This window comes from Vombatus ursinus, unplaced genomic scaffold, assembly GCF_900497805.2.
Source record: "Vombatus ursinus unplaced genomic scaffold, bare-nosed wombat genome assembly UNPS02014781.1, whole genome shotgun sequence".
Classification (NCBI taxonomy): Eukaryota; Metazoa; Chordata; class Mammalia; order Diprotodontia; family Vombatidae; genus Vombatus; species Vombatus ursinus.
In genome coordinates this window covers 40777512-40802105 of record NW_020954559.1, presented here as the reverse complement: position 1 = coordinate 40802105, position 24594 = coordinate 40777512, and the positions used below count along the sequence as shown (strand labels likewise).

The window sequence follows — 24594 nt, the reverse complement described above, 5'->3', positions numbered from 1 at the left end:
ATTTGTAAGGTACTTTGCTATCACCTTACCTGGAAGCTAGCTGGCACAGCAGATGGAGTATTGGGCCTACAGTCAATACTCATCTTCTGTGTTCAAATCTGACTTCAGACACTTACTAGCTATGTGACCTTGGGCAAGTCACTTAAATAGAATTAAGTTTCCTCATCTGTAAATGAGCTAAAGAAGGAAATGGCAAACCACTCTAGTATCTTTGCCAAGAAGAGTCAGATACAACTGAACAAAAAAATCATCTTACTATTATTACTGTGAAGGGAATTATGATTTTTATAATAATCAATATATGTGAGCATTGTCAAAGTTTGATTTAGCATTTAAGCTGTATTGTAAGTCTGACTCACAAGAGAGGAAATTCCAAAAAATCTAATCTATTAGTATATTTATTACACATATCATATTGATTATGAAAATCATAGTTCCATTTATATTACATATCATATCTCTCCAGAAAGATACAAGTTCCTTGAGGGCAGGGAATGTGTTTCATTGTGTCTTTGTATCTAATGTGCCTTCATGTAGTAGGCACTTAACAAATATTTGTTCAAGTATTTTCTGTAAAAGGTAAAATTAGTAATTTACCCTAGAAGTACAAGCAAAGAGAAGGAAGAAACTCAGGGATGCTTAAGTTTATATTACAGTATTACTGGTTAGGGGGTGGGGGGTGGGAAACAGTGGTGATACATATCATAATATGCTCCTTTATCCTCTCTCCTTCCTTGACTTCTGTGAAACTGCTCTTTCCTGATTCTCTTCCTTCTTGCCCGATTGTTCCTTCACAGTCACTCACCATAGGCAGTTCCATCATCCATCTCTTACCACCTAATTGTGGGTTGGTTCTGTTCTAGGCCTTCCTTTCTTTTGTCTCACCACTGTCTCCTTTGGTGACCTTACCAGTTTCCATTAGTTTAACTATCTCTAAGCAGATGACTACCAAATATATTTTTTCAACCCTAATCTCTCTCAAATTCCAATCCCACAACTGAGTAATGGACATCTTCACCTAGATCAGTCAACAAACATTTATTAAACACTTACTGTGTGTCTGATCAGTGCTAAGCACTGGAAATTCAAAAAAAAGTGAAGTCATGATGCTTCCCCTCAGAGATCACATTCTAATGGGGACACAACATGTAAACAACTAGGTACACACAAGATAGAGATAAACATGTAAACAACGAGGTACATTGTGTGTGTGTGTGTGTGTGTGTGTGTGTGTGTAGCTATATACCTAGGTATTTTGGGTATACTTGGTTGTTTACTAAATAGACAGACAGATAGATGGAAGAGATGTAATTGGGACATAATCTCACAGGGAAGGGAAGGAGGGACACTGGTGGAAAGTCCTCTTTTGAAAAGTGGGATCTGAGCCAAGTCTTAAAGGAAGCTATGGTATGGTAGCCAGGTGGCAGAGGTGAGAAGAGAGAACATTACAGCAATGGGGAATAGCTGGTAGAAAGGAAAGAGTCAGGAAACAAAATGTCATGTGCAAGAAGCATCAAAAAAGCCAGTGTCACTAGATCACAGAGCACATGCAAGGGAGTTTCACCTGATGAACTTTCACCCAAGGAACAGTGTGGGGATCAGACACCTGGGGGGGGAGGGGAGAAGAGTGAAAGACTCCCACTGTTTCCAGATGCCAGGCCTACAGATGCTAACCAGACAGGATACCGGACTGCAACTGTTGGAGATAAAGGGCGAGCACACACCCAGTGAGTGTGGTGATGGCACTGCAAGGAACAAGAACATTTTCAGGACAGGGTGGCAGGAAGATCTTACTGTGGCTTAAGGGAAGAGAGGAGTGCCTGAGGCTGAGCCCCCAGAATTCAGAAAATAACAGTAAGGCCTGGGGTACCATGACCCACAATTCAGGATTAAAGCCTGATTACAATGATAAGCTGCTAAAAAAAAAATAAAAATAAAAATGAGTAAGCAAAGGAAAATGAACTGGATAACTACTACTGTTTATCCTTTGTCTGGAAGAGAACCATGACATCAGGGAGATGATTTGACATGACATGCAAGTGAACTAGATTTAAGTGAGAGAGGGCTGTACAAAGTCACCTGCCTCCTTTTCTCCTCCAGAGCCATCTGGGTCTGGTGGCCAGATATGGAGCAGGACACCTGGAGATGGCCCAGGATGCAGGGGGAGACTTTGGCCTTTTCAAGCTAAGGTCTTTAATGGGTCTCAGTTTGACTGAGGCAACCAGTGATTAAGGCTTAAGGAGGCAAGAATGGCCTCTTTGAAAAAAAAAAAAAAAGATCTAGTTGGGGAAGGCCCTCAGGGTTTCTGGGCAAAATAGAAACCACTGTTGTTTACATTCATTCTGAGCCAATCAGGGCCCAAACAATGACTAAGTAGGGCTTGGCCTGGGACCTACTGTTGACCAATCAATGAGAGAGTGTGATTTGGGGTTAAGGCTAGTCTTTAAGAGAAAAAAGTTTCAGAGATTAAAATTTACATTCCCTTTGGGCAGAGTGATCACCCTATATAGACAGAGGGAGAGAGAAGATGGAAAGACAGAGAGACAGAAAGAAAGGGAGACAGACAGAGGCAGAAAGGAAGGAAGGAAAGAAGAGAGGGAAGGAAGGAAGCAAACTGGAAGTTTGGTCCCTGAGAGGCAGCTCCTTTTCTCCTCACAGAGGTTGCTATTTGTCCTTCATTCCCAAAGAGGACCATGATATCAGGGAGGTGATGCTATGACATGCAATTGAATTTAAGTGAGGGATGGCTGTGCAAAGTCACCAGCCTCACTTTCTCCTCCAGAACCATCTGGGTCCAGTGGCCAGATATAGATCGTGACAAGTCAGATAGTATGCTGTAAAAGAAAACCTAGGTTCAAATTCAGAGGAAGATAATGAAGTTAAAATAAAAAAGCCACTCTTATCACAAAAAGTAATATCAAATGGTCACAAGCCCAAAAAGAGTTCTTGGAAGAACTTAAAAAGGATTTCAAAAATCAAATAAGAGAGATCAAGATAAAAATTTTTTAAAAAAAAATAAGCAATCCAATAAAATTATGAAAACAAGGTTAATCGCTTGGAAAGAGAGGTCCAAAATCTTAAGGAAGAAAATAACTCCTTGAAAAGCAGAATTGGACAAGAGGAATCAAATGATGTTAAAAGATACCAAGAAATAACAAAAGTAGAAAAAAAATAGATGAGAACCTTAAACATCTCATTAGAAAAACAACTGATCTGGAGAATAGATCAAGGAGAGACAATATAAGAAGTGCTGGACTCCCTGCAAGTTATGATCAAAAAGAATCTTGATACGATATTACAAGAAATTATTAAGGAAACTGACCTTGAAGTTCTAGAACAAGAAGGTAAAGAAGAAATAGAAAAAACTTACCATTCACCACCTGAAAGAGATCCCAGAGGGAAAACTTACAGGAATGTCATAGCCAAGTTTCAAAACTCCCAGGTTCAGAGAAAATATTGCAAGCAACAACAATGACAAAACCTATCTAAATACTGCAGAGATATAATCAAGATTTCACAGGACCTAGCAGCTTCTACACTAAAAGACTGAAAGGTATTAGAACATTTTATTTTAAAGATCAAAAGAACTAGCGTTGGGACCAAGAATAATTTACCCAGAAAAGTTGAGTATAACCCTGACTGGAATTATATATAAAGATGGACATTTGATGAACTGAAAGACTTTCAGGTATTTTGTGACAAAATGACCAGATTCAATGGAAAATTCAATATAAAAGATCCAGAAAAAAAGGAAAACATTAAAGATTAATTACAAGGGAATCATTAAGGTCAAAGTGTTTACTTCTTATATATGTATTCTTAAGTATTCTTAAGACTGTCAATGTTACTACGGTAGTTTGAAAGAAAGTTTGGGGCTGAGTTGTGTACAATGGGGTGATTCTAAAAAACAAAATTGGGTAGCAAAAAAGAGTAATTATCTCATAAAAATGGGGTGTGAAAGGAAGAACTGATACAGAGGAAGCAGATAGGGGTGGAAGGCTGGTAGTGTTGGGGAACCTCATTCTCATCTGATCTGGGTAAAAGAGGGAACAACATATATATCTAAAAGGGTATAAAAGTACTCTGAACTTATAAAGAAATAAGAGGACTAGGAGACAGGATAAAGGAGGGACAAAAGGAATAGGAGGGTAAGGAAAAAAGGATAAACTAATAGGAATAGGGTAAAAAGATAGGCTTGAGAAGGACAATACTGAATAAAAGTAAAATGGAGAGAAATTCACAGTCATAACTTTGAAAGTGAATATGGATTAAAAATCAAAATCCAACAACACATGAAGAAGATATAGTAAGAGATATCCCATTTAAAATAGCTCTATAAAATACCTGAGAATACACCTACCAAAACAAACCCAGGAACTCCATGAACATAATAATTGATTCTTTCAGAAAAAAAAAAAAGGCAGGTCTGATTATATCACCCCACCCCTTACTCAATAAACTCCAGTGGTTCCCATTGCCTGTAGGAACAAATACAAAATAATCTTTTTGGTATACAAAGCTCTTCATAATCTAGTCCCCTTCTTTGTTTCCAGTCTTTCCTACACATTACTACCCCAACATGTATTCCAAGGACATTAGCTTCTTGGCCATTCCACAAATACACTCCATCTCTCAGCTCTGGACATTTTTTCTGGCTGTCCTCCATACCCGGAATGCTCCTCCTACAATCCAACTTCTGACCGGCCTGGCTTCCTTTAAGTCCCAACTAAAATCTCACCTTCCATAAGAATCCTTCCCTAAACCTTGTTAATTCCAATGCTTCCCCCTCTTTTAATTATTTCTTATTTATCCTGCATATAGCTTGCTTTGTATATATTTATTTATATATTGTCACCCCCACTAGATTGTAAGCTCCTTGAGGGCAGAGTCTTTTGCCTCTTTTTGTATCCCCAAAGCACAGTTCCCAGCACATAGTAGGTGCTTAATAAATGTTTACTGAATGAATACTGTGAACTCTTTTCTCCCCAAGTTGCTCCTCCAGAGTCTCTAGGAAAATAAAATAAAGTTAAAAAAAAAACTAGGGATAGTAGGGGAGGAGTGAAACAGTTTGGTTAGGGAGAAATTTCATGTAAGAGCATAAGACTATATATGTATATAAGACTATATATACATATATGTATGTAAGACTATATATGTATCTTTATTTATATATACATATATGGACAGATCTATCTATAGATCAATAGATCCAAAGAGGTAGACCTCTACAAGATTAAGGAAGATCTTGAACACCAAACAAAGGAATATAGTCTTTAATTGGTAGACAAAAGGAGCCTTAAATTTTTGGATAGGGGAGAAACATCTGTTCCAGGCCAAAAAAAAACTATTTGCAGTCATAAAATCATCATTACAATTAGCCTTCTTCTTAGGCTATCAACTTCAGAGGTATTAAAAAGTACCTAAAACCCAATAATGACTATGGCAATTAGAGAACAATTAATTGAAGTAATCTAATTAATCAGAGACCTCACATGACCAAACAAACCCTGACTGATATTTGTTTTCAGTTTTTATTATACCTGTTAATATACATGGCCTATTTTTCTAGTCCATTCACTGTTTAATAAGCAACTTGATTGATAAGCAAATTCTGTTTCCAAGACAATGAATATGTGACAACAGGATGTTTTGCAGTTTTTATAGGAAAATTCCATAAAATCTTCATTAAGTTTTTCTATTGAAAGTTCATATCAAATATCCCCCTTTGTTTATTCATTTCCTGAGCTTCTGGGGACTGCCCAAAAGCTTTCTTATAATCTCCTTGTGGGCAAGTATTTTGATCAGGAAGCCTGAGTCACCTAGAAAGATTATAAACAGCTTTGTAAAGTTAATGTTTTCCAGGCATTACTTGCCAGTTATTTTTTTAAATTGGGGATTAAAATGTTTTTTCTTGTAGAAAAATTCTCAATCTTTTATCTACAAGGGAAATTACAAGGAGAATAACCACTCCACAGGTGAAATTCCTAATGTCAGTCAACAATCATTTATTAAGCACTTACTATATGATTGATGGGCATCGGCAATGAAGACACTGATAAGCACTAGTGATACAAATACAAACCAAAAGGAAGACAGTACCTTACCTCAAAGAGCTGACAGTCTAATGGAGGAAGCTAACACAAAAGGAGGTGATACTAAAACATGGGGAAATCTGAAAATCACCACTATCCACCCCTATAAATTGCTCCCTCAATACTTCAAACTTTCTAAAAGTGCCTAAGAAGTGGTGTTATTTAATGTACATATGAATGAGTGAAAAAAGCATTTATTAAATGTTTATTACATGCAAAGCACTGTGCAAAGTGCTTAGGATAAAAAGTGAAAAGACAGCCCCTGCTCTTAAGATCACGTTTTAATAGGGGACACATCCCATCTGGAAGGTTGTAGCTCCTTGTCAAGTGGAAAGGTCCCATGGTCCTTTGACAGTACTGGCAAGAGATTAATGCCACTTTGTTAATGTATTTTCACTGATAAACTCATATCACTTTGTGATGGTTGAACAGTTTTACACTGCCAAGGACTTTGGCAGCAAGAAACTTTTTTTCTGGATCTTTGATACCTTTGAATATAGCCCTGCAGGAGCACTTGCTAGGCTGCATCTCCATAGGGGTCACTTCCCAAGATGATGGCTGAGGGCACCAGTCTGAAAGTACTGCCACTCCTATGGCTCTTGAGTCCAGGGTCCTAGGCTGTCTCCAGAAGGTGTTGTTTGACTTGCCTTGTTGCTTTAATTAGGTTGCCTTGCCTGTCCTATGCATGGCAGTTGGTTGGCAGCTGATGGGGTTACCCAGCCCCTTTTCCACAGGAGTTGCATCCCTGAATAACGGCTATAAGGTCTAGTCTGGAAGTAGGACTGGTGATCTACAGCAGAGGTGTCAAAGTGGCACTGAGCCAGATTAAAATATAATTGGGAAACGTTTTAACAAAACAAAATATAATTTGAAGTCTTCTAAGTTGACATGCAGCCTATCTGATGGGTGTGAGGTGGTACCTCAGAGTTGTTTTAATTTGTATTTCTCTAATCAATAGTAATTTAGAGCATTTTTTTCATATGAATATAGAAAGCTTTGACTTCTCCTGAAAACTGCCTGTTCATATCCTTTCGTCATCTATCAATTGGGGAATGACTTGTATTTTTATAAATTGAGAAATTAGGCATTTATCAGAAATACTTGTTGCAAAAAATTTCCCCCCAATTTTCTGCTTTCCTTTTCATTTTGGTTGCATTGGTTTTGTTTGTGCAAAAACTTTAATTTTATATAATTAAAATTATTTATTTTATACTTTGTAATGCTCTCTATATTTTCTTTAGTCCTAAATATTTCCCTTATTCATAGATCTGACAAACTAGTCCATGTTCTCCTAATTTGCTTATGGTATCACCCTTAATGAGTAAATCATGTAACCATTTTGACATTATCTTAGTATAAGGTGTGAGATGTTGGTCTACAACTAGTTTCTGCCATACTGTTTTCCATTTTTCCCAGCATTTTTTTTTTATCAGATAATGAGTTTTTGTTTCAAAAGTTTGGATCTTTGGGTTTATCAATACTAGATTACTATGGTCATTTATTATAATGTAATGTGTACCTAATCTATTCCACTGATCCACCACTATTTTTTAGCCAGTACCAGACTGTTTTGATAATTACTACTTTATAATATAGTTTGAGATCTGATACAGCTGGACTACCATCTTTCATATTTTTTTCATTGATTCCCTTGATATACTTGACCTTTTGTTCTTCCAGATGAATGTTTTTCTAGCTCTATAAAAATTGTTTGGTAGTTTGATTGGTATGGCATTGAATAAATAGATTAATTTAGGTAGAATTGTCATTTGGCTCTTGGTTCACTCATTAAAGTGGCAGCAATAAAAAAAAAAATTAGAGGTACTCCTTATGGTACTTAGCTGGGAGTTATATTCATTGGTCTTCCTCATAGTCAAACTGTTTTATGATTTTCCCCAAAGCACTCTACTTACCAAATATTACTGAAATTCACTACTTTATACAAATTTACCATGTCACCTGAACTTGATCATGAGACACTGGGGAACAGGTTTCTAAACTAGCTGAATATCTTAATTCTCCTATAGTCTTTATGTCTTGAGATAAAAATGGCCTATCCAGAGAATCAGTAGGTTCTAAATTATTCTACAGAACTCCCAAGAACTTATAAGCTATCCCCTGGAATCCCATTAAAAGAGAGGCAAAGAGATGGAGGTAGCCATGTTAAATATTTGTCAGTTCCAAAACTTCCAAATGTTGTCTTAAAATCATACCAGAATTTAGGAATCTATGTCACTGGCACACAGTAGGCACTTAATAAATTCTAATTCATTCATGCACATTGAACTTAATTTTCTTTTTCATCTACTGTGAGAAATCAAGGAATATGTGCTTCCAGGTTTGGAAGAGTAAATGCTCTCTCAGATTCTCACTTGGATCTAAAAGTCACTTCCCCCAATATGATACAAGGTTGTGTGCTATAGACCACCCCCCTCAACTCAGAACTATAGAGCTAGAAGGCATATTAGATATCACATAACCCAACCCCTCTCATTTTTAGAGAAGAATGAAGGCCAGAGAAGTGATTTACCCATAAACATCCAACAAATTTCTGGTGCAATAGCCTAGGTGTCCTGACTTTCTAGTGTTTCATTCTATATGCCACATTGCAGTCTTTACACATTTCAGGGCTCTGGTAGATAGGTTTGTGCAGGGGTACAGTGTCATATTTTAGTGATGCTACAATCTTCAAAGAAGGTACAGAGGAAACCGGAACCCCAATACTATAAGCCTATAAAAGTAGGAACAGGAGAGGAAGAGATTTTAGGGGTCATTGTTTCTCCAGGTGTTCCTCAGACATAGTCTTCTCCAACTATCTCAGAGATCAAAAAAGGCACCTAAGACATAGGAGCAAGAACAGGAGCCATCAGCGTCATGTTGGCCCCAGAGCTCCTAGGGTCCTGTGGTTGTATACCAGGGCAACAAGTCTTTTCAGATCCAGCTTGGACTTAGAATGAGTCTGTGTTCTGGGCAGCTTTTGCCTGCCTCATTTTCCTCATCTGTAAAATGGGAATAATAACACCTCCCTCAGTTGTTGAGAGGATAAAATATGATCATACCTGTAAAACACTTTGAAATCTTAAATAGTATATAAATGCTAGCTATTACCATCCCTACTACCCTAAACATGTACAGGACAATTATAACATACTTCACCTATAAAGTAAGACGGAAGATTCAAGACATCATCTACAATCAAAGGCTGACGTTCTAAGGGAGAACAGCAGGGCTCTTTGGTCTAAGGAAAAGACCACTGCCATAAAATGACTAATTAAAATCATATTTGTCTTAAGAAACAGCTTTCAAAAATAGGCTTTGTATTTGGGACCCAGAGAAATAATAAATAAATGTTAAAAAAAAAAAAGGAAAGGAACATTAAAATTACTGAATTTCTAAAGCTAAGCCAATGAGCCTTTTACTCCTCCTTTTACTTACTCCTCCATTGCTTACCTGAGCGTAAAGGTGGGCTTTCTCCTCCTTTCTAACTTTGACCCCTTTACTCTGCCCAAGATTGCAGATGCATACTATTTTTTGGACATTTTTGTTATATTTGTTATAGGTGATAATATTTAATGTTATTTTCTAACTACAATGGTCTCTGCCCTCATACTTTTGATAATGTTTCTGACAACAGTGTGCTATCAGAATAGGTACTCGTTAAAAAGTATCATTACTGTACAGTGTGTACTACTGTAACAGTTACATGTTACCTTAAAATTGTTTCTTTGTTTCAGACATAAATACCTCACATTTCCCTAATCAGAACAGGAATTAAAAGAACTGTTCTCATGTTTTTCTATTTATTTCATATTTCCCATACTTCAAGGATACAAACTTTTTATTTTCCTGATATTGTCCCTGTCTATAGAACCCATCTCTACATTAAATAGTCTTTACAAATTGCTATGTAGGATCACCTTGCTGTTGATAAACTTCTAATTCTATCCAGTTTGAAACTGAAGGACCTACCCTACTCCCTCTAGTGTTTGTTGTCTTCTTTCCTAAAATGCATATCAAAAGCAGTTAGTTAACTTCATCTAAGTTAGGAGCTCTTTAACTTTTTTGGTGTCATAGACTCCTTTGAAAGCCTACAGAACCCTTCTCAAAAGATTTTTAAATAATTGAGAGGAAATGCTATATTTCAGCTAGAGGTTAGTGAAAACAAAGTGGTAGTTTTTCCCCCCATCCAATTTCAGAGAACTCCTGAAATCTATCCATGGATTGTAGACTCTAAGTTAAGAACTCATATGAATCAAAGTGTGTGAAAAACAGGAATAAAGTCAGTGTCATTGAATTTCAGAGTTCATGGGGCTGGAGAAACTAAGGTGTAAGAATCTGGAAAGATGTGAGCTGAAGGGCTTTGGACATCAAACAGGATTTTATAGTTGATCCTGGAGGTGATAGGAAAGCTGGGGTTTACTAACTGATAAGGGTGGGGAGTGATCAAGGTCATATCTGCACACAAGGAAGACCAATTTGACACCTGAGTGGAAGTTGAACTGGAATGAGGAAGTTCTTGAGACCAAGCCGAAGACTATCACATAAAGACCACAGTCCAGGCCTAAGAGAAAGGAGCTGGCAGTGTCCTACAGACACTGAAAGAGTGGCCTCCATCAAATTTCAGACATACTGGGAAAGGTGACTGGTCCAAGTCACTATTTTCTTCCCATGACTCCCAGAATTTGAGACCTACCTAATTTGAGGTCTGCCTACGTAGACCACCTTTATGAGTTGCTGTGGCCAAAACAATTCATCACCTGATAGGAAAACCCTGATATTAAGTCCTTACCACCTTAACTAGGTAGTCCTCCAAAGGGTTCCATTGCCAATCCTTATTCAAAAAGTCTCTGACTTACCCAGCAAAAATGAGCATGATCTTTCAGTGGAGATGGATATTCAACAAAATAGGGGACTTCCAAACCTTCCTGATAAAAAGACCAGAGCTCAACAGAAAATTTGATTTTCAAATACAAGACTAAAGAGAGACATAAAAAGGTAAACGAGACAGAAAGAAAAATGTTATTAATAAGGACAAACTGTTTACATCCCTATAAGGGAAGATGACATTTGTAACTCTTGATAACTGTATTGTTATTACACCATGTTAAAAGGGGTATACATAAATCGGGTGGGTATAAGTTGACTTTGATGTGATGATAAAAAAAAATCTAATCAAGTGGGTTAAATGGATCTGAGTAAGTGGATTAATCTGATCTAAGAAAATGTACTGAGAGAAAAGGAAAGGAGGAGGCAGACAAGAGTAAATTACATTACAGGAAAAGGCACAAAAACCTATTACAGCAGAGGGAAAGGAGGGAGGGAGATGAGCATAGTTTGAACCTTATTCTCATCAGATTTGGCTCAAGAAGGGAATAACATAATCAGTTAGGTACTGATGTTGATAAACTTAACCCTTCTCAGCAATACAAAGATCTACGACATCTCCAAACACCTCATGATGGAAAATGCTATCCACATCCAGAGCAAGAACTATCAAGTTTGAATGCAGATTGAAGCATACTATTTGCTATTTTTTTTCTTCTGTTGTGTTTTGTTTCCTCTTTCTAGTGGTTCCTCCTATCGGTTCTAATTCTTCCTTACAACATCACTAAAGTGAAAATATGTTTAATAAGAATGTATATGTATGGCCCATATCAGATTGCCCACCATCTTGGGGAGGGAGGTGGGGAGGGAGGGAGAAAAATTTAAAACTCAAAAGCTTATGGAAGTGATTGTTGATAAATCAAAATAAATTAATAAAAATAAGTAGGAGTTAAACATTTTGAACAAAATGTAACATGTAATAGGAGATCCTTTGGTAATCTACTATTTTTCTACCAACAAGTTAATTATAGCAAAACTTTTCAAATCTAAAAAAAAAGTCTCCGACTTGATAGGACCTGCTAGAGTTTCCATTCCACTGGCGAACATTCAAAAGCACAGAGTTACCTACACTGCACAATAAAGGCATTAGAGTAAGACTTTTTGTGAGGATTATTCCACTAATCTTTCCATATTAGTTGAAAAATTATGAACTCCATTCCACAGAGGAAAACTGAAGCACTAATGGTTTGTTAACTTGCCCAAAATCACACATCTAGCAATGATGCTAGGAACAGAACTGTCCCTTGCTCCCCACCCCACCCTCATTCAATCTACTGTTTCCTGTTACAAGTTAAATTGAATTTGCAATATAATATAAAGTCCAATAACACTGTGCTAAAAATTCAAATCCTGTATTTCTCATAAGACAGCCATACAAAAAAGACATAAATGTGTTTTAAGTTGTTTCAATTGCTGTGGTGGATTGCACTATTCACTTTTCCAAATATCCCTTATGAATAGCAACATATATCTTAGCAAGATATCTTATTGGGATTAAGGTGTACTCCACGATCCTGGAAAATTTTCTGTTTTAAATCATTTAAAAAGTAAAGGAGATTGAACGATCAGTCTTATGCTCTGAGCCAACAAACAGTCTCATTAACAGAATGCCCTAGCCAACTCAGTTAAACACAAGCACCTGATACATACCAGTTTCTATCCCCTATGCAAAGACAGGCTACTAGGGCATTATGAAGATCCTCTACATTTGGGGATTCAGGTTATTTCCAGTGCCCTCTATGTCAACATACTCTACCTCAACAAAGATGCATATTTTCTGTGCCTACTTATTTACATATCAAACTTTCCTTTATGAAAAAAAAAGAGCTAGCATGTGATAAAGAATTAGAATAAACTAGAAAATACTGACAGCACACAATGATGGTATGACACTAGAGGAGTTTAAAGAACAGACAAACTAAAGTCCTTGGTTGCTTGTAAAGAATTGATAATTTATTCATTCAGCAAATACCATCCAGGAGTAAGGTGCTATCTTCAGAACAAAACTAATAGCTTTTCCTGCCCTCAAGTTGTTTACAAATTTACTGGGGAGAAAAACCATATACACATAAAGTCAATAATGACATTACAAAAGATGTCATAAAGGAGTATGTGACCAAGTACTAGATAAAGGGTAACAATCATTAAGTGCTGTGAGTTCATAGGCAAGAGACAGTACTATAATCATTGATGGCTGAAGTGGTAAGAGAAGCTTCCACGGAGAAGGTGAGATTTGAGACAGACCTGGAAGGCTGGCTAGGAATTGGATTGGGGGAGGGGGGAGGGAGGTGTGAGGGGAGACAGGACAGGGTAGCTAAAATAGTCTGATAATCAAAGCAAAAAGGTGTAGATGCAGGAATTTGCATGAATTCTGTAATTTGACAAAGTATTTGAGGGTGAAAAGAGAAAATTAAGAAAATAGTTGTGAAAGCTTTTCAATTAAGCAGATACCTATTAAACTAAAAATGAAATGAAAAAGAACGAGAGAATCCAAGGCTTGCAACAACTGAAATAGAAATTGAGATTTCTATAACACTATTCAGAAGTAGTCAATGGACACAAAACTGTCATTTGATGGAAAATTATAAGTAGCTCTCCAAAGACAGGAAAATGCAATAAATTGCATTCAGGACTTTAAAAAACACAAAGTCCTGCTGCAATCACAGAGGTCAGCAATAAACATGAGAGACAGTATAGTATATACTGATAGAAAACGGTATCACTAGAGTCAGGAAAACTTGGATTTTAGTTCCAACTCTGAAAAATAGGCTGTAAGATTTAATCCCTAACCTGTAAAAGACATTCCCCAAACAAAGGACCAGACAAAAAAAAAAAATACCCAGAACAATACCTTCCAAACCCTACCTTTAGTTATCATCTGGCTCACAAAAACACTTAAATTACACACAGAGATATTAAATTGATTTTTAAAATCCAAGTCAGACTCAAAGGAAACCAGGCATACTCATGAAATACAAAAATCAGCATTAGTATAGAACGCTTCAATTGGACTAAGTTTTGACTTGATTCAGGTATGAATAAGGGTTCTAGATTAAGATGTTTCTGAAGCTTAAATGATCAAAGAGGGCAGCAAGTTGAACAGATTTTTATATAGCAGATTTTTATAACCTGTGAAAGTTATAGTGGAAACTAAACTAGACATCCAGGTCTAATTAAACCTCTCATTTGTTCATCAGCATTTAGTTGTACTACTCTGAATATCCAATGAGAATAATAACTAACATTTGTATAGACACTCTAAAGTCCCCAAAGCACTTATCTGTGAAAGAAGGTTAGATGAGATGGTCACCAAGGATCTTTCAACTTTATAAATTTATAAATTATAATCTATGAGAGCATAACATTATCTAGATTCTCACAAAAAGTCTATGAGGTAGACATTACATTCCCATTTTACTGATGAGGAAAGCAAAGTCAAGTGACTGAGCATAACCATCTGGCTAAAAAGTCAAGGAGGAACTGAATCCATATTTCAACTGACTCCATTTCCAAGGGCTCTCTTTCCACTACACCATGCTTATATGCACATGTTTTCAAATCTAAAGTGAGAGAACTCTACTTTTAGGGTAGTCAGACAGTCAACTAGCATTTATTAAGCACTAACAATGTGACAGACAGCTGCTGAGCTCTTTACTATACAGAGAAAGGCAAAACAAAAAGTCTGCTCTCAAGGATCTCACAATCTTATGGGAACTCAGAAAAGTGCTATAAAACAAAGCATGATTTTTAAAAAATGTACAGTGTAGGAAATTTCATCCTTTTTGAATGAAGGGAAAGAAATGAAAAATTAAGTTAAAATAGTGTTACAGAGCACAGGCTTTGCAAACCTTAGGGTGATATATAAAAGTAAGCTATGTAATATCTAGCTCCTCACGTTCTCTTAGCTTACATAGTTCAAAGTGGCAGCAAGAAATAGTGGAGAGTGTGCTGGAAAAATGCCAAGACTCTGGGAAGTCAAATTCAAATCCACCTCAGGCCCCAGCTTTCTGTCTGTGTAACATTAGGCAGGTTACTTGACCTCCCCTAAGACTCAGTCTCCTCATCTCCTAAACGAGAGGTCACATTAGATGATCTGAGATCTCTTCTAAATCTCTATGATCCTAAGTCACATTTACTTAATTTCTGGGTTTTAATTTCTTCATATTTAAAATGGGGAAACCTCCTTCAAGAACTACCTCACAGTGCTATTGGGAGAATAAAAGGAGATTCACCTATGTTAAAGTGCTTTATGAAGTTTAAAGCTCTCTATTTTAGACCACTGCACTGGGCTTGCCCCTCGGTCTGGTATTGTTTTTATACATTCTACCCTACTGCATACTTCTGTGATGAAAGAAAGAGACAGACTAATCAAGCACTGGGGTTGTACTCTTTTTTTTTCTACTTTTGTATTCCTAACACAATGCCCTGCCTGTAGCAGATACTTAATAAATATTTGCACTTTTTATTGAAGCATAAAGGGATCCCAGCCTTAAAGAACTGTCCAGATTTGCAGAAAAGATACCAGGCATGGGAAAAGGGCAAAGGCACCATAAAAAATACGGTCTAAGAGCAGCCCAGTAAATCCCAAAAAGAGCACTGTTACAATGGAAATGGCCAGAGGGTAAACTGGGCCCTGAATACCAGGATAACAAGTTTGGGCTTTCTCCTATAGGTAACAAAAGAAATTGAAGTTCATGCAAACATGTTATTACTTACATTAAATTTGCAAGTTAAACTTTCCACTCTCAGAAACTGCACGATATATTTTCCATACTCATAAAATTTTAAGCAAATGCGTGATAGCACAAGATTTCAGGTCTTATTTTTTCCACAGACAGGAGAATAGGCCACTATCCAACATCAACGTGGGCAAACTTCCATTCCATTCTTTCCTAAAAGCCCTAACACACAGAGTACAAAAGTACCCTCCTAATTCCATCGCTCAAGGCTGCCTTCTTAATTACAGCTTGCACCAAGTAGTCAGGTCTGTCCTAATAATAATGCACTGTGGTAGAAAGAAGAGAGTTTGGACATCTCATCTGAGTTAATATCCCTGCACCGCTTTCTGTTAAAGGCCCGCAACCTAATCAACACAGACCGCTCCCACCCGTTTCTGCAAGAGAGAAAAAGTTTCCTGCTCCCGGACTCAGGAGGCTTCCCCGCTTCCCGGTTGTAGGGGCTTTGTCTGCCGGCACGCGCCCCTTCTCCCCTGCTAGTGGGGAGACCCCTGAGCTCGCTTGGAAGTAAAGGAATTGCGGGGGGAGGGGGGAAGACGAGGTTCGGGTGACAATAAGCAAAGCTGACGGAGTTGTGATGGAAGCAAAAGAAACAGGCTGAGTGGCGAGCCGGAGGGTGGGCAGGGAGGAAAGAAGGCAGATTCCCCAGAGGAGAGCCCTGTCGGACGGGGCTCCAAGTACAGGGTGACTCCCGGGGAGGGAGGGAGTTGGGGGTCTCCGAAGTTGACCACTCTGCAGAAGAGAGCAGCCAAGGAACGAAGCCTCCCCCTCCTGGGCGCAGAGCAGTCGCCGCCGCCCCGCCAGCCTCCCACTTCTGGGGGCGCACGGAGGCATTGGCACCACTCCCGTGAGGATGCCCCGGGAGGCAGCACTTACCGTGTGCCGCGCCACATCGGAGGAAGTCATGGTCTCCGGGGATGTCCTGCAGCTGGCCAGGATCCGGGATACGGGATAAGCCGCAATTTCTGCGCCCTCCTGCCTCCGAGGGTGCAGGGGAAGCCCCGGAGCAGAATAGAACGGAGATGAAATGGGAGGAACCGAAGGCGTCGCGACTACCGCCCGGGGGCTCCCAGCAGCTGGAATTTAACTGGTGACGCAAAGGAGTCTGGAGCGAGCCTCCGGGGGAGGGTGGGACTAGGAGAGCGGGACACGGGGGCTGGAGAGGGGTGGAGCCAGAGCCCCGAGGAGCTCGGGAGACCCGGGCGGAGTTCATTGAGGGCGGTAGCCCGAGGGAGGGAGGAGGCGGGGCCTTAGCGGAAAGGCCTCCACGAGGAGAGGGAAACGGGGCGGGGCCAAGTCGGGAGACTCCGGAGAGGGCAGGTCCTCGTGTGCGAAGGCTCTGTCCAGCTGGGGGCGCTCGCGTGACGCTGCTGACAACCAGGCGCTGGGCGCGAGCCCAGCTGAGGCCGGGGGAGGGGCATGTGCTGGCCCGGCAGGGATCCGCGCCTTCGTAACCGTTCTAGGCCGCGAATCACCCTTCGAGGCAGGGAACCCCATGATGTTTCGGAGAGGGGAGGAGGACAAAAGAGAGTCTGGAAGAGTTGGGGGGCGGAGTCTGTTTTCTAAAAGCGGGGAGAACGTCTAGAGTAAAAACAATGAAGGGAACGTAGGAAGAATGTGTGCGCCCCCTCCCCCACAGCCCCCTCCCCCACAGCCCCCTCGGCAACCACAGTTAGTGGGGACTGAGATTGGCAGACCGGAGGGCGGGACCGGAAGTGAGGCGGAGCCCGTGGGGAGGGGCCAGCCAGGGAGGGAGGCAGGGGAAGGGCGGGGCGGCGGGAGCAGGGGGCGGGGTCTGGGGTGGCTGCTGTTGCTTTTGCTGCTAGTAGAGGTGGTGGCCGGGCAGCCGCTGCGGGAGGCAGCTGCAGACAGCACGGCGTCTGTCTGTCCAGAGGCACCGACTGGGGCCGGCCTCACCAAGCGCAGGAGCAGACGTTCGTGGTCTCCCGGGGCCGGCCGGCGTGTTGGGGGCCGCAGTCCAGCTCCCGCAGGATTTGAGCCACCGCCCCCTTTTCTCCAGGAGGTTCCCCTAGCCGAGCTACCCTTCCCGCCTGCGATGGGGCCGGGCTGAGCCGCCTCCCGCCCCGCTGTCCCTTTGCAAGGGAGAAAGGAGGAGGGGAGGAGAGGGATGGAGGAGCTCGGGCAGGAGGCGGTGCTGCTCTTCCTCACCCAAAGAGGGGGCCGAGCCCGCAACGCGGAGCTGGTGGAGCATTTCAGGGGGGCCCTGGGGGGCGAGCCCGAGCAACGAGCCCGGGCCCGGGAGCACTTCAAGCAGCTGGTGAACGCTGTGGCCACGGTGCGAACCGACCCTGCGGACGGGACCAAGTACGTGTACCTGAAGAAGAAGTTCTGCGGCGGTGGTCCGCCTCCCCCACTGCACGCGGGGGCCCCGACCCCCCAGATCCCTGAGGGCGGCGAGCCTGAGGCGGGCAGTGAGCATCATCCCTCGCCTCCAGCCGGGCCGACGGACTTGAAAAACGAGGATGCGCGGAGCCCACCAGCCTCCCCCGGAAATGGGGAGCCTAACCCTGTGTTGCAAGAACGGGAGCAGCAGTTACCGCCGCAGGCATCTATCCAGGTAGTGCCCAGCATTTCGGTGACCGAAGCATCCGAGCTCGAGGAGGCCCCGGGTTCTTTGGACAGGGCTAACCCGGCTACCTCTAATGGGCCTGAGTCACCAGAGGGAAGCGCTCCTCCCTCGGCTGGGGACCACCCGCTCCCGGAGGGCAACCCTGAGGAAAGTGGACCGTCAGCAGACCAGGAATCGCCACCCCAACTAGTCTCGGGTGAAAGCAGCAGGAATGAATTGCCGAGATTGGGGCAGGTGCAGCCCCTGGGCGTCGGGGCGCGGAGGAAGAACTCTAGACGCAATGTACCTCTGCTTCGGGGGCTGCCGCAGGGTTCCTGCGGTGTGGAAGACTCAGAGCCTCTCCCAAGAAACTGGGAGGAGGGAGACAACTGCAGCTCCCCAGGAGGAGTCAGTACTCCGAGACCTGGCCGGAAGAATTTGCTGGACCTAATGATAGGCAGTTCCCCGCAGCTTAAGAGGAGCTTCTTTGTTGGGGGAAACAATCTGGGGGGCTCTACTGGAGGGGGCCGTGCCACAAGAGGTGGTGGAGACTCGGACACCGCTTCCCTGGCTTCGTCTTCTAACGAGGAGGAAGGAAGCGCAACCGGGTCGGTGGCCTTGGACCCTCTGGAACATGCCTGGATGCTTTCTGCCTCGGATGGTAAATGGGACAGCTTGGAGGGACTGCTCACTTGCGAACCTGGGTTACTGGCTAAGCGTGATTTCATCACTGGCTTCACCTGCCTTCACTGGGCCGCCAAACACGGAAAGCAGGAACTCCTGGCCATGCTAGTCAACTTTGCCAACAAGCACCACTTACCGGTAAACATCAACGCCAGGACCAGCGCAGGCTATACAGCTCTGCACCTAGCAGCAATGCACGGACATGTGGAGGTGGTGAAGTTACTGGTGGGGGCCTACGATGCAGACGTGGACATTAGGGATTACAGCGGGAAAAAGGCCTCTCAGTACCTGAACCAAAGCATCGCAGAAGAGATCAAGAACTTGGTGGGTGCCCTGGAAGACGATGATGGAGAGAGCACTTCGGATAGTGGAGGTGGTCGCTGGAAGCTCTCTAAAGTGCTCCCTTCACATCTTATCACATATAAACTCTCTCACGTACCGGAGGATGGGGGAGATCACCACCACCACCACTCCTTGGCTGATGGGTCAGCTGGGGGCAAGTCAGTGAGTCGCAAAGCATTAGGTGGTAGCAGCAACAGCAGCAGGATGAGACCTAGACTGAACAAAATCCGGTTCCGAACACAGATCATTCACAGCACTCCCTCTTTTAGGGACCCTGAACAACCACTATCAGAGGAGGAAAGGTCCCTTAAAAGCAGCTCCTCCACATCTTCCTTCAAACTGAGACCCAAGTCCAATGTATTCGGGTAAAAATTATCCTTTTGGGCACAATTTATAGTATGTGCCCTCTGGCATAGGAATTTTGGGTGTCAAACAGAATTAGGAATAAGTATAGGAAGCGGAAGGAGAAAGTTAAGGAAAATAAACTCCATGTTCTGTACTTGGGAGGGGAAGGAGAGGGAAAGAGGTCATGCATTCCCTTTGGTAAACCCATGTATAAACAAACTGGAGAGTTAGGTTTTTAAACCTTTCCGTACATGGCTGATTCTCTGCAAACACTGGCTTATTTTGGTCGAGGTGTATCAGTGCCAACAGATTCCTTCCCCTTAGAATTTTTTTTTCTTCTTGATCTGGGATTTTTAAGGTCTAGACAGGAACTTAAAGTGGGAAGGACTTTTTAATGTTACGTTTTACTGTTATTGGGTTTTATGCATAAATACATCATTTTGGTGCATCTGTTTAAATATTGCTACTCTCATAGGAACAAGATAATGCAGTTTGTAATGAAATTTGTATGTGCTGCCATGCATTTTCTATTAATATATTTGCTGTTGGAGGTACTATTACTACTGAATGTATAGTCAGAAGAATGCAAAAGCACTGATAAAGAATAATGTGAGTGTAAATGCAAGTGTTCAGTTTGTTCTAAAAAGAATTTCAGTTTATAGTCACTGTGAACTCAAATGTTAAGTACACTTATTTTTGAGTTGTTACATTCCATCCTGTGGTACATTCCATCTAACTGTATACAACAGCACTGCACTCAGGTGCATTATTAGTAACTTCACCTAACAGACCTAGAACACTCAGCACCCAATCATGCAGTAAATTAATAGTTCTTCAGTCAGACCTAAATAAATTTAAGTATTAAATATTAATTGATTAATAACCTAGGGGTCACTTAACCATTGGCCTTGCTTTTTTGACCCATGATGCTTAGAGTGGAAATGCTTAAAGAAACAATTTCTGATATTAGAGGCTTACCTAGAATTGGCAATCTACTAGCATGATTCTGTGAAGTAACTGTTAAGTTAGACTTTCATAGACTATTACATAATTCCCACTTAAGGTACAATTCATTTTTGTTTTTACAAATAGAACTTTCTTATTATCTGTGCTCTGAAGTAATGTTCTGCACATTTTAAGATCTTAGTCTAAACCCATTAGTGAACCTTAACAGCTTTCTTGAAGTTAGATATATATATATATATATATACTAAAGGAAGATGTCAACTAAAAGCCAGGTGGTGAATCTTCCAAGTTTAAAAATGGCACTTTCCCTTCAAGAAGTAAGTTTCAGGGCTGGTCCTATATTTTGAATGCTGCTGGTTGTCCAATCGCTTTGTACATAAACAAAATTAAAATAATGCCAGTTAAAATCCAAGACTTCAAAATGTGGTTCCCAATTACATTTCCTTTACGTATATATATATATTGAAAAATGAATGGCTTTACATTTCATTTAAAAATCTATCTCAAAAGCATATCAAAAGCTTCTGTCACTGAATTAGAAAAAATTATAAGAAGAGCTAGCCCAAGCAGATCTGCTCTTATCAATGGTCCTCTGTTGCAAACTTACAAGCACCTACCTACTCTGGTAGAGATAATGAGGGTAAGGGAACTTCCCCTAGATTACCAGTTTAACCACTGCATACTTTGCACAGAGTTACTGCATTTAGACTTCTATATCTCAACATACAGAAATTAGCAACAACTCGATGTAATATCTTTCATTAGATGAGGAATGTTACTTGCATAAAGACACATGAAAAATTGTATTTTAAAAATGTAAGCTATATTCCTTGGTGCCTTTACTTTTTTTGTTTGCTGTTATGAAAATGGGACATATCAATGCTTAAAAAGCACTTTTTACTCACACAGATGGGTCAAGAGTCAATCTGTAATCTTGTACAAGGAAAAAAATGGATTTCTTATGCGAAGAAAATTCACTTGCTTTATACCATCTGTATAGCTTATAAGGAAAACAGTTAAATAAAGCTCAAAATGTCTAATAATGCAGAATAAAGTGTGAATTCCCAGCTCCTAATTTGCATTAAAATTGTAAGCTAAGGGACAAGGTTTATCTTGACTGAAAATTTTAACCCTCTAATTACTGATGTAAAGATTGGCATATACTAGGTATTCCTATTTTGAAATAACAAAGATAATTCAGTAACATTGATTAGAATACAAGTATGTTTGAATGTACTGTTGAACAATCAAAATACTAAACTATTAAATAGGAATGGTACCTAGTTGAACAGGATATTTTATTTTGAAGAATTTTGTGGGTTTAGTATTCTTACTCTTTGTGGATCTAGCAATTTGTATATATTTTGCTTTTACCTCCCCCTCCCACCAAAATATTTGTTTTGGCTTACACATAAAAATATATTAATATTATTTTCAAAAATCATTCCATTTAGGAGCTATTTTAAATCTGCTTAATCATAATGTGCTTGTGTGCTATGAAATTTGTGGCATATATTCCACTTTTTGAGACTTTACATTTCCTCTTGGTTATTTTTTAAAATTCCAAATCAAGAGAAGATGAAATCAAATTATTTGTATACACCTGAAATTCATAGAATTGTGCCTATTCATGGATATGTGTATTGGATACTTTAAAAGATGTTTATTCAAAAACTGTGATACAAAAAATGAACGTGTGTGTGTGTGTGTCACAGGTACACTTGAAACTATTGAATGTGTATTAATTCTGTTAACTTTTTATGGTATGTGTACTGCAGCTAGCCTGTATAACTTGAAAATTTGATACCATTTTATTGTGTCTTATGCCTAAAAACTTGGGGGCCAGGATGACTTGTCTTTGTGTGTGTGTGTGTGTGTGTGTGTGTGTGTATACATATATATATATATATATATACAGTAAAAGTTGGAAGTCTGAGAGTTTGGTTTGTGTGTAAGAAGTTGAACTTTCATTTTGCCAAAAATAAAAATTACTCACTAGAATTTTGCTCAGTTTTTTGTATTGTCAGCATTTATAGTCTTTGTGAAACAGATTGTCACGTCTGTCGGGAACTTTGACCTTCTTCTCCATCCACTGATGCAGGAGGATTGGGAAGTGACTCCTTTAGGTAGCCTGTGAACAGAAAGATGCCTTAACCCACACACACACACATCAGTAGATCAGATACAAATCACAGTCAACCATAAACCCTCCTAAAACTGTAGAAATCCTCCACACCATCAGTGTGTTGCTTTTGTGATGAAAATGAAGAGGTTGGGAAAAAAACATACAGAGTTGCATACATTTAAGCATGGTCCTCCCCTCTAAGAGCACTTGAGCTTGCTCATTATTATTTTAAAACCTAGAAGAATTGGTCAATTTTTATATTTGTTTTATCTAAAAGAATAAAGTCATGTTTTTACCTCCAAGAAGTAATATTGTTTTTCCTTAGAAGTGTATATCTTACAGAGGATACTCTGAATAATTCATTTGGAAGCATGTCCCCATTTGAAGGAACATAGTTCTTTGTTTTATAAAGTAAACATTTAAAGTTTAACCACAACAATGAATACCCTATTTAAGTCATTGGCACAGGTTACCTAAATGTATCTTATAGAAGATATAAATGTGTTAGAAATGACTTGGCTTTAAAGAACTACAAATGTGCCAGTCCCTGTAAGATGTAACAGTATTGCTTCAATGCCTCTTTTGAGGGTTTTTTCCAGTTAATATTATTTTGATATCTTACATATTTACCTATGGGTTTTAAATGTCAATTTAAGTCCTCCTCTTAAGGTTCTCTAAATGTAAACTGACTTTGTGAATTTGCTTCCTTCCATTTGTGTTTACATACATATCCCTGGTTTCTTCTAGATAATTACCATCTATGCTAATATAGGTATGTGTATAGCAGGTGTGTATATGTGAGTTTGTACCTTTTTCATAGATAGGAAATATTAAGACAAAATAGTGACTTCAAATACTTCAAGGACTTTTATGTAAAAGATGTATTTATTCTGTCTGGACTTCAGAATTTAATGGAGAGGCAGATTTTATCACAATATCAAACTTGTTAATTAGAGCTGCTTGCAAATGGAAATAGAGGTAAGTGAAGGTTCAGTGAATAGAGAGTTTGAGTCTAGAAGACCTGGTTTCTGCCTTTTAATGGCAGTGTGACTCTGGGCTAGTCACTTAACCTTTCCATTCCCCCAGGCAACTCTTAGTTGAAGAGCAAGTTCCAAGGGAGTTTCTTCACTGGTAATTCCCTAATGAAACCACAAGTACAAAACCCAGGAGAAATTTAATGGAATGTACTACTAGAGGATGTGGTGGTTCATCACTGAAAGTGTTGTAAAGACTGGATGATCACTTGTTAGGGATGTTGTAAAAAGGCTAAATGGGGTAAGAGATTAAATTAGGTGATCCTTAAAGTCCTTTCCATCTCTTCAGATACTATGATTCCATAATACATATCTTAACATCAATACACATCAACAATTCATTGTGAGCATTTATAGCTTAGCATTTATTGAGTTATTGTGTGTGATACAGAATCCTTGTAAGCAGAGAACTTTCCGTGGTATGAGTATAGTATATAGTAAATTTGCTCCAATCTGAGGAATTAAGTGATATATGATTAGTTTAATTCTGACTAAATCCAGTAGGATTCTGTTTGGTTTAGTCAGGTTCCGTGAGGGGAATCTGCACCAGTTAGCAGTAACTCCTTTGATTTTATAATGAGGCCTGAATCATAGGAACAGAACTCAAGCTGGATGTGACCTCAGAGGTCATCTAGCCCAACTCCTTTTATTTTACCAGTGAGGAGCTCAGTCCTGGGGGTATTCAGTGGCTTGCCTAACCTTACATAGGTAGTAAGGATCAGAGCTGAGATCTGAACCTATATCCTCTTTATACTGTACCATCCTGTAGTTCTAAGGACCATGGGAAAACAGTCATTTCTTGGATGTTCCTAAGAGG

The 24594-nt window shown here is 40.1% G+C and overlaps 2 protein-coding genes across 2 annotated transcripts in view; one reads left to right on the top strand and one right to left on the bottom strand.

Moving 5' to 3' along the window:
- LOC114046297 (septin-10) overlaps positions 1 to 16840 on the bottom strand; it is a 51171-nt gene extending 34331 nt beyond the window's left edge. The window contains exon 1 of the mRNA XM_027866601.1: positions 16589 to 16840. Coding sequence (XP_027722402.1) covers positions 16589 to 16618 — 30 coding nt within the window. The 5' untranslated portion in view covers positions 16619 to 16840. The remainder of the gene's footprint in view (positions 1 to 16588) is intronic.
- Positions 16841 to 17751: 911 nt separating this feature from the next.
- Positions 17752 to 22619, top strand: LOC114046101 (ankyrin repeat domain-containing protein SOWAHC-like). Its single transcript, XM_027866354.1, has one exon. It carries the CDS (start codon positions 17841 to 17843, stop codon positions 19674 to 19676), a length of 1836 nt encoding a protein of 611 aa, XP_027722155.1. The 5' UTR covers positions 17752 to 17840; the 3' UTR covers positions 19677 to 22619.
- The last annotated feature ends 1975 nt before the right edge of the window (positions 22620 to 24594 follow it).

Coding starts and splice junctions, on each gene's coding strand:
- LOC114046101 (XM_027866354.1), top strand. CDS start 17,841: ATGGAGGAGCTCGGGCAGGAGGCGGTGCTGCTCTTCCTCACCCAAAGA.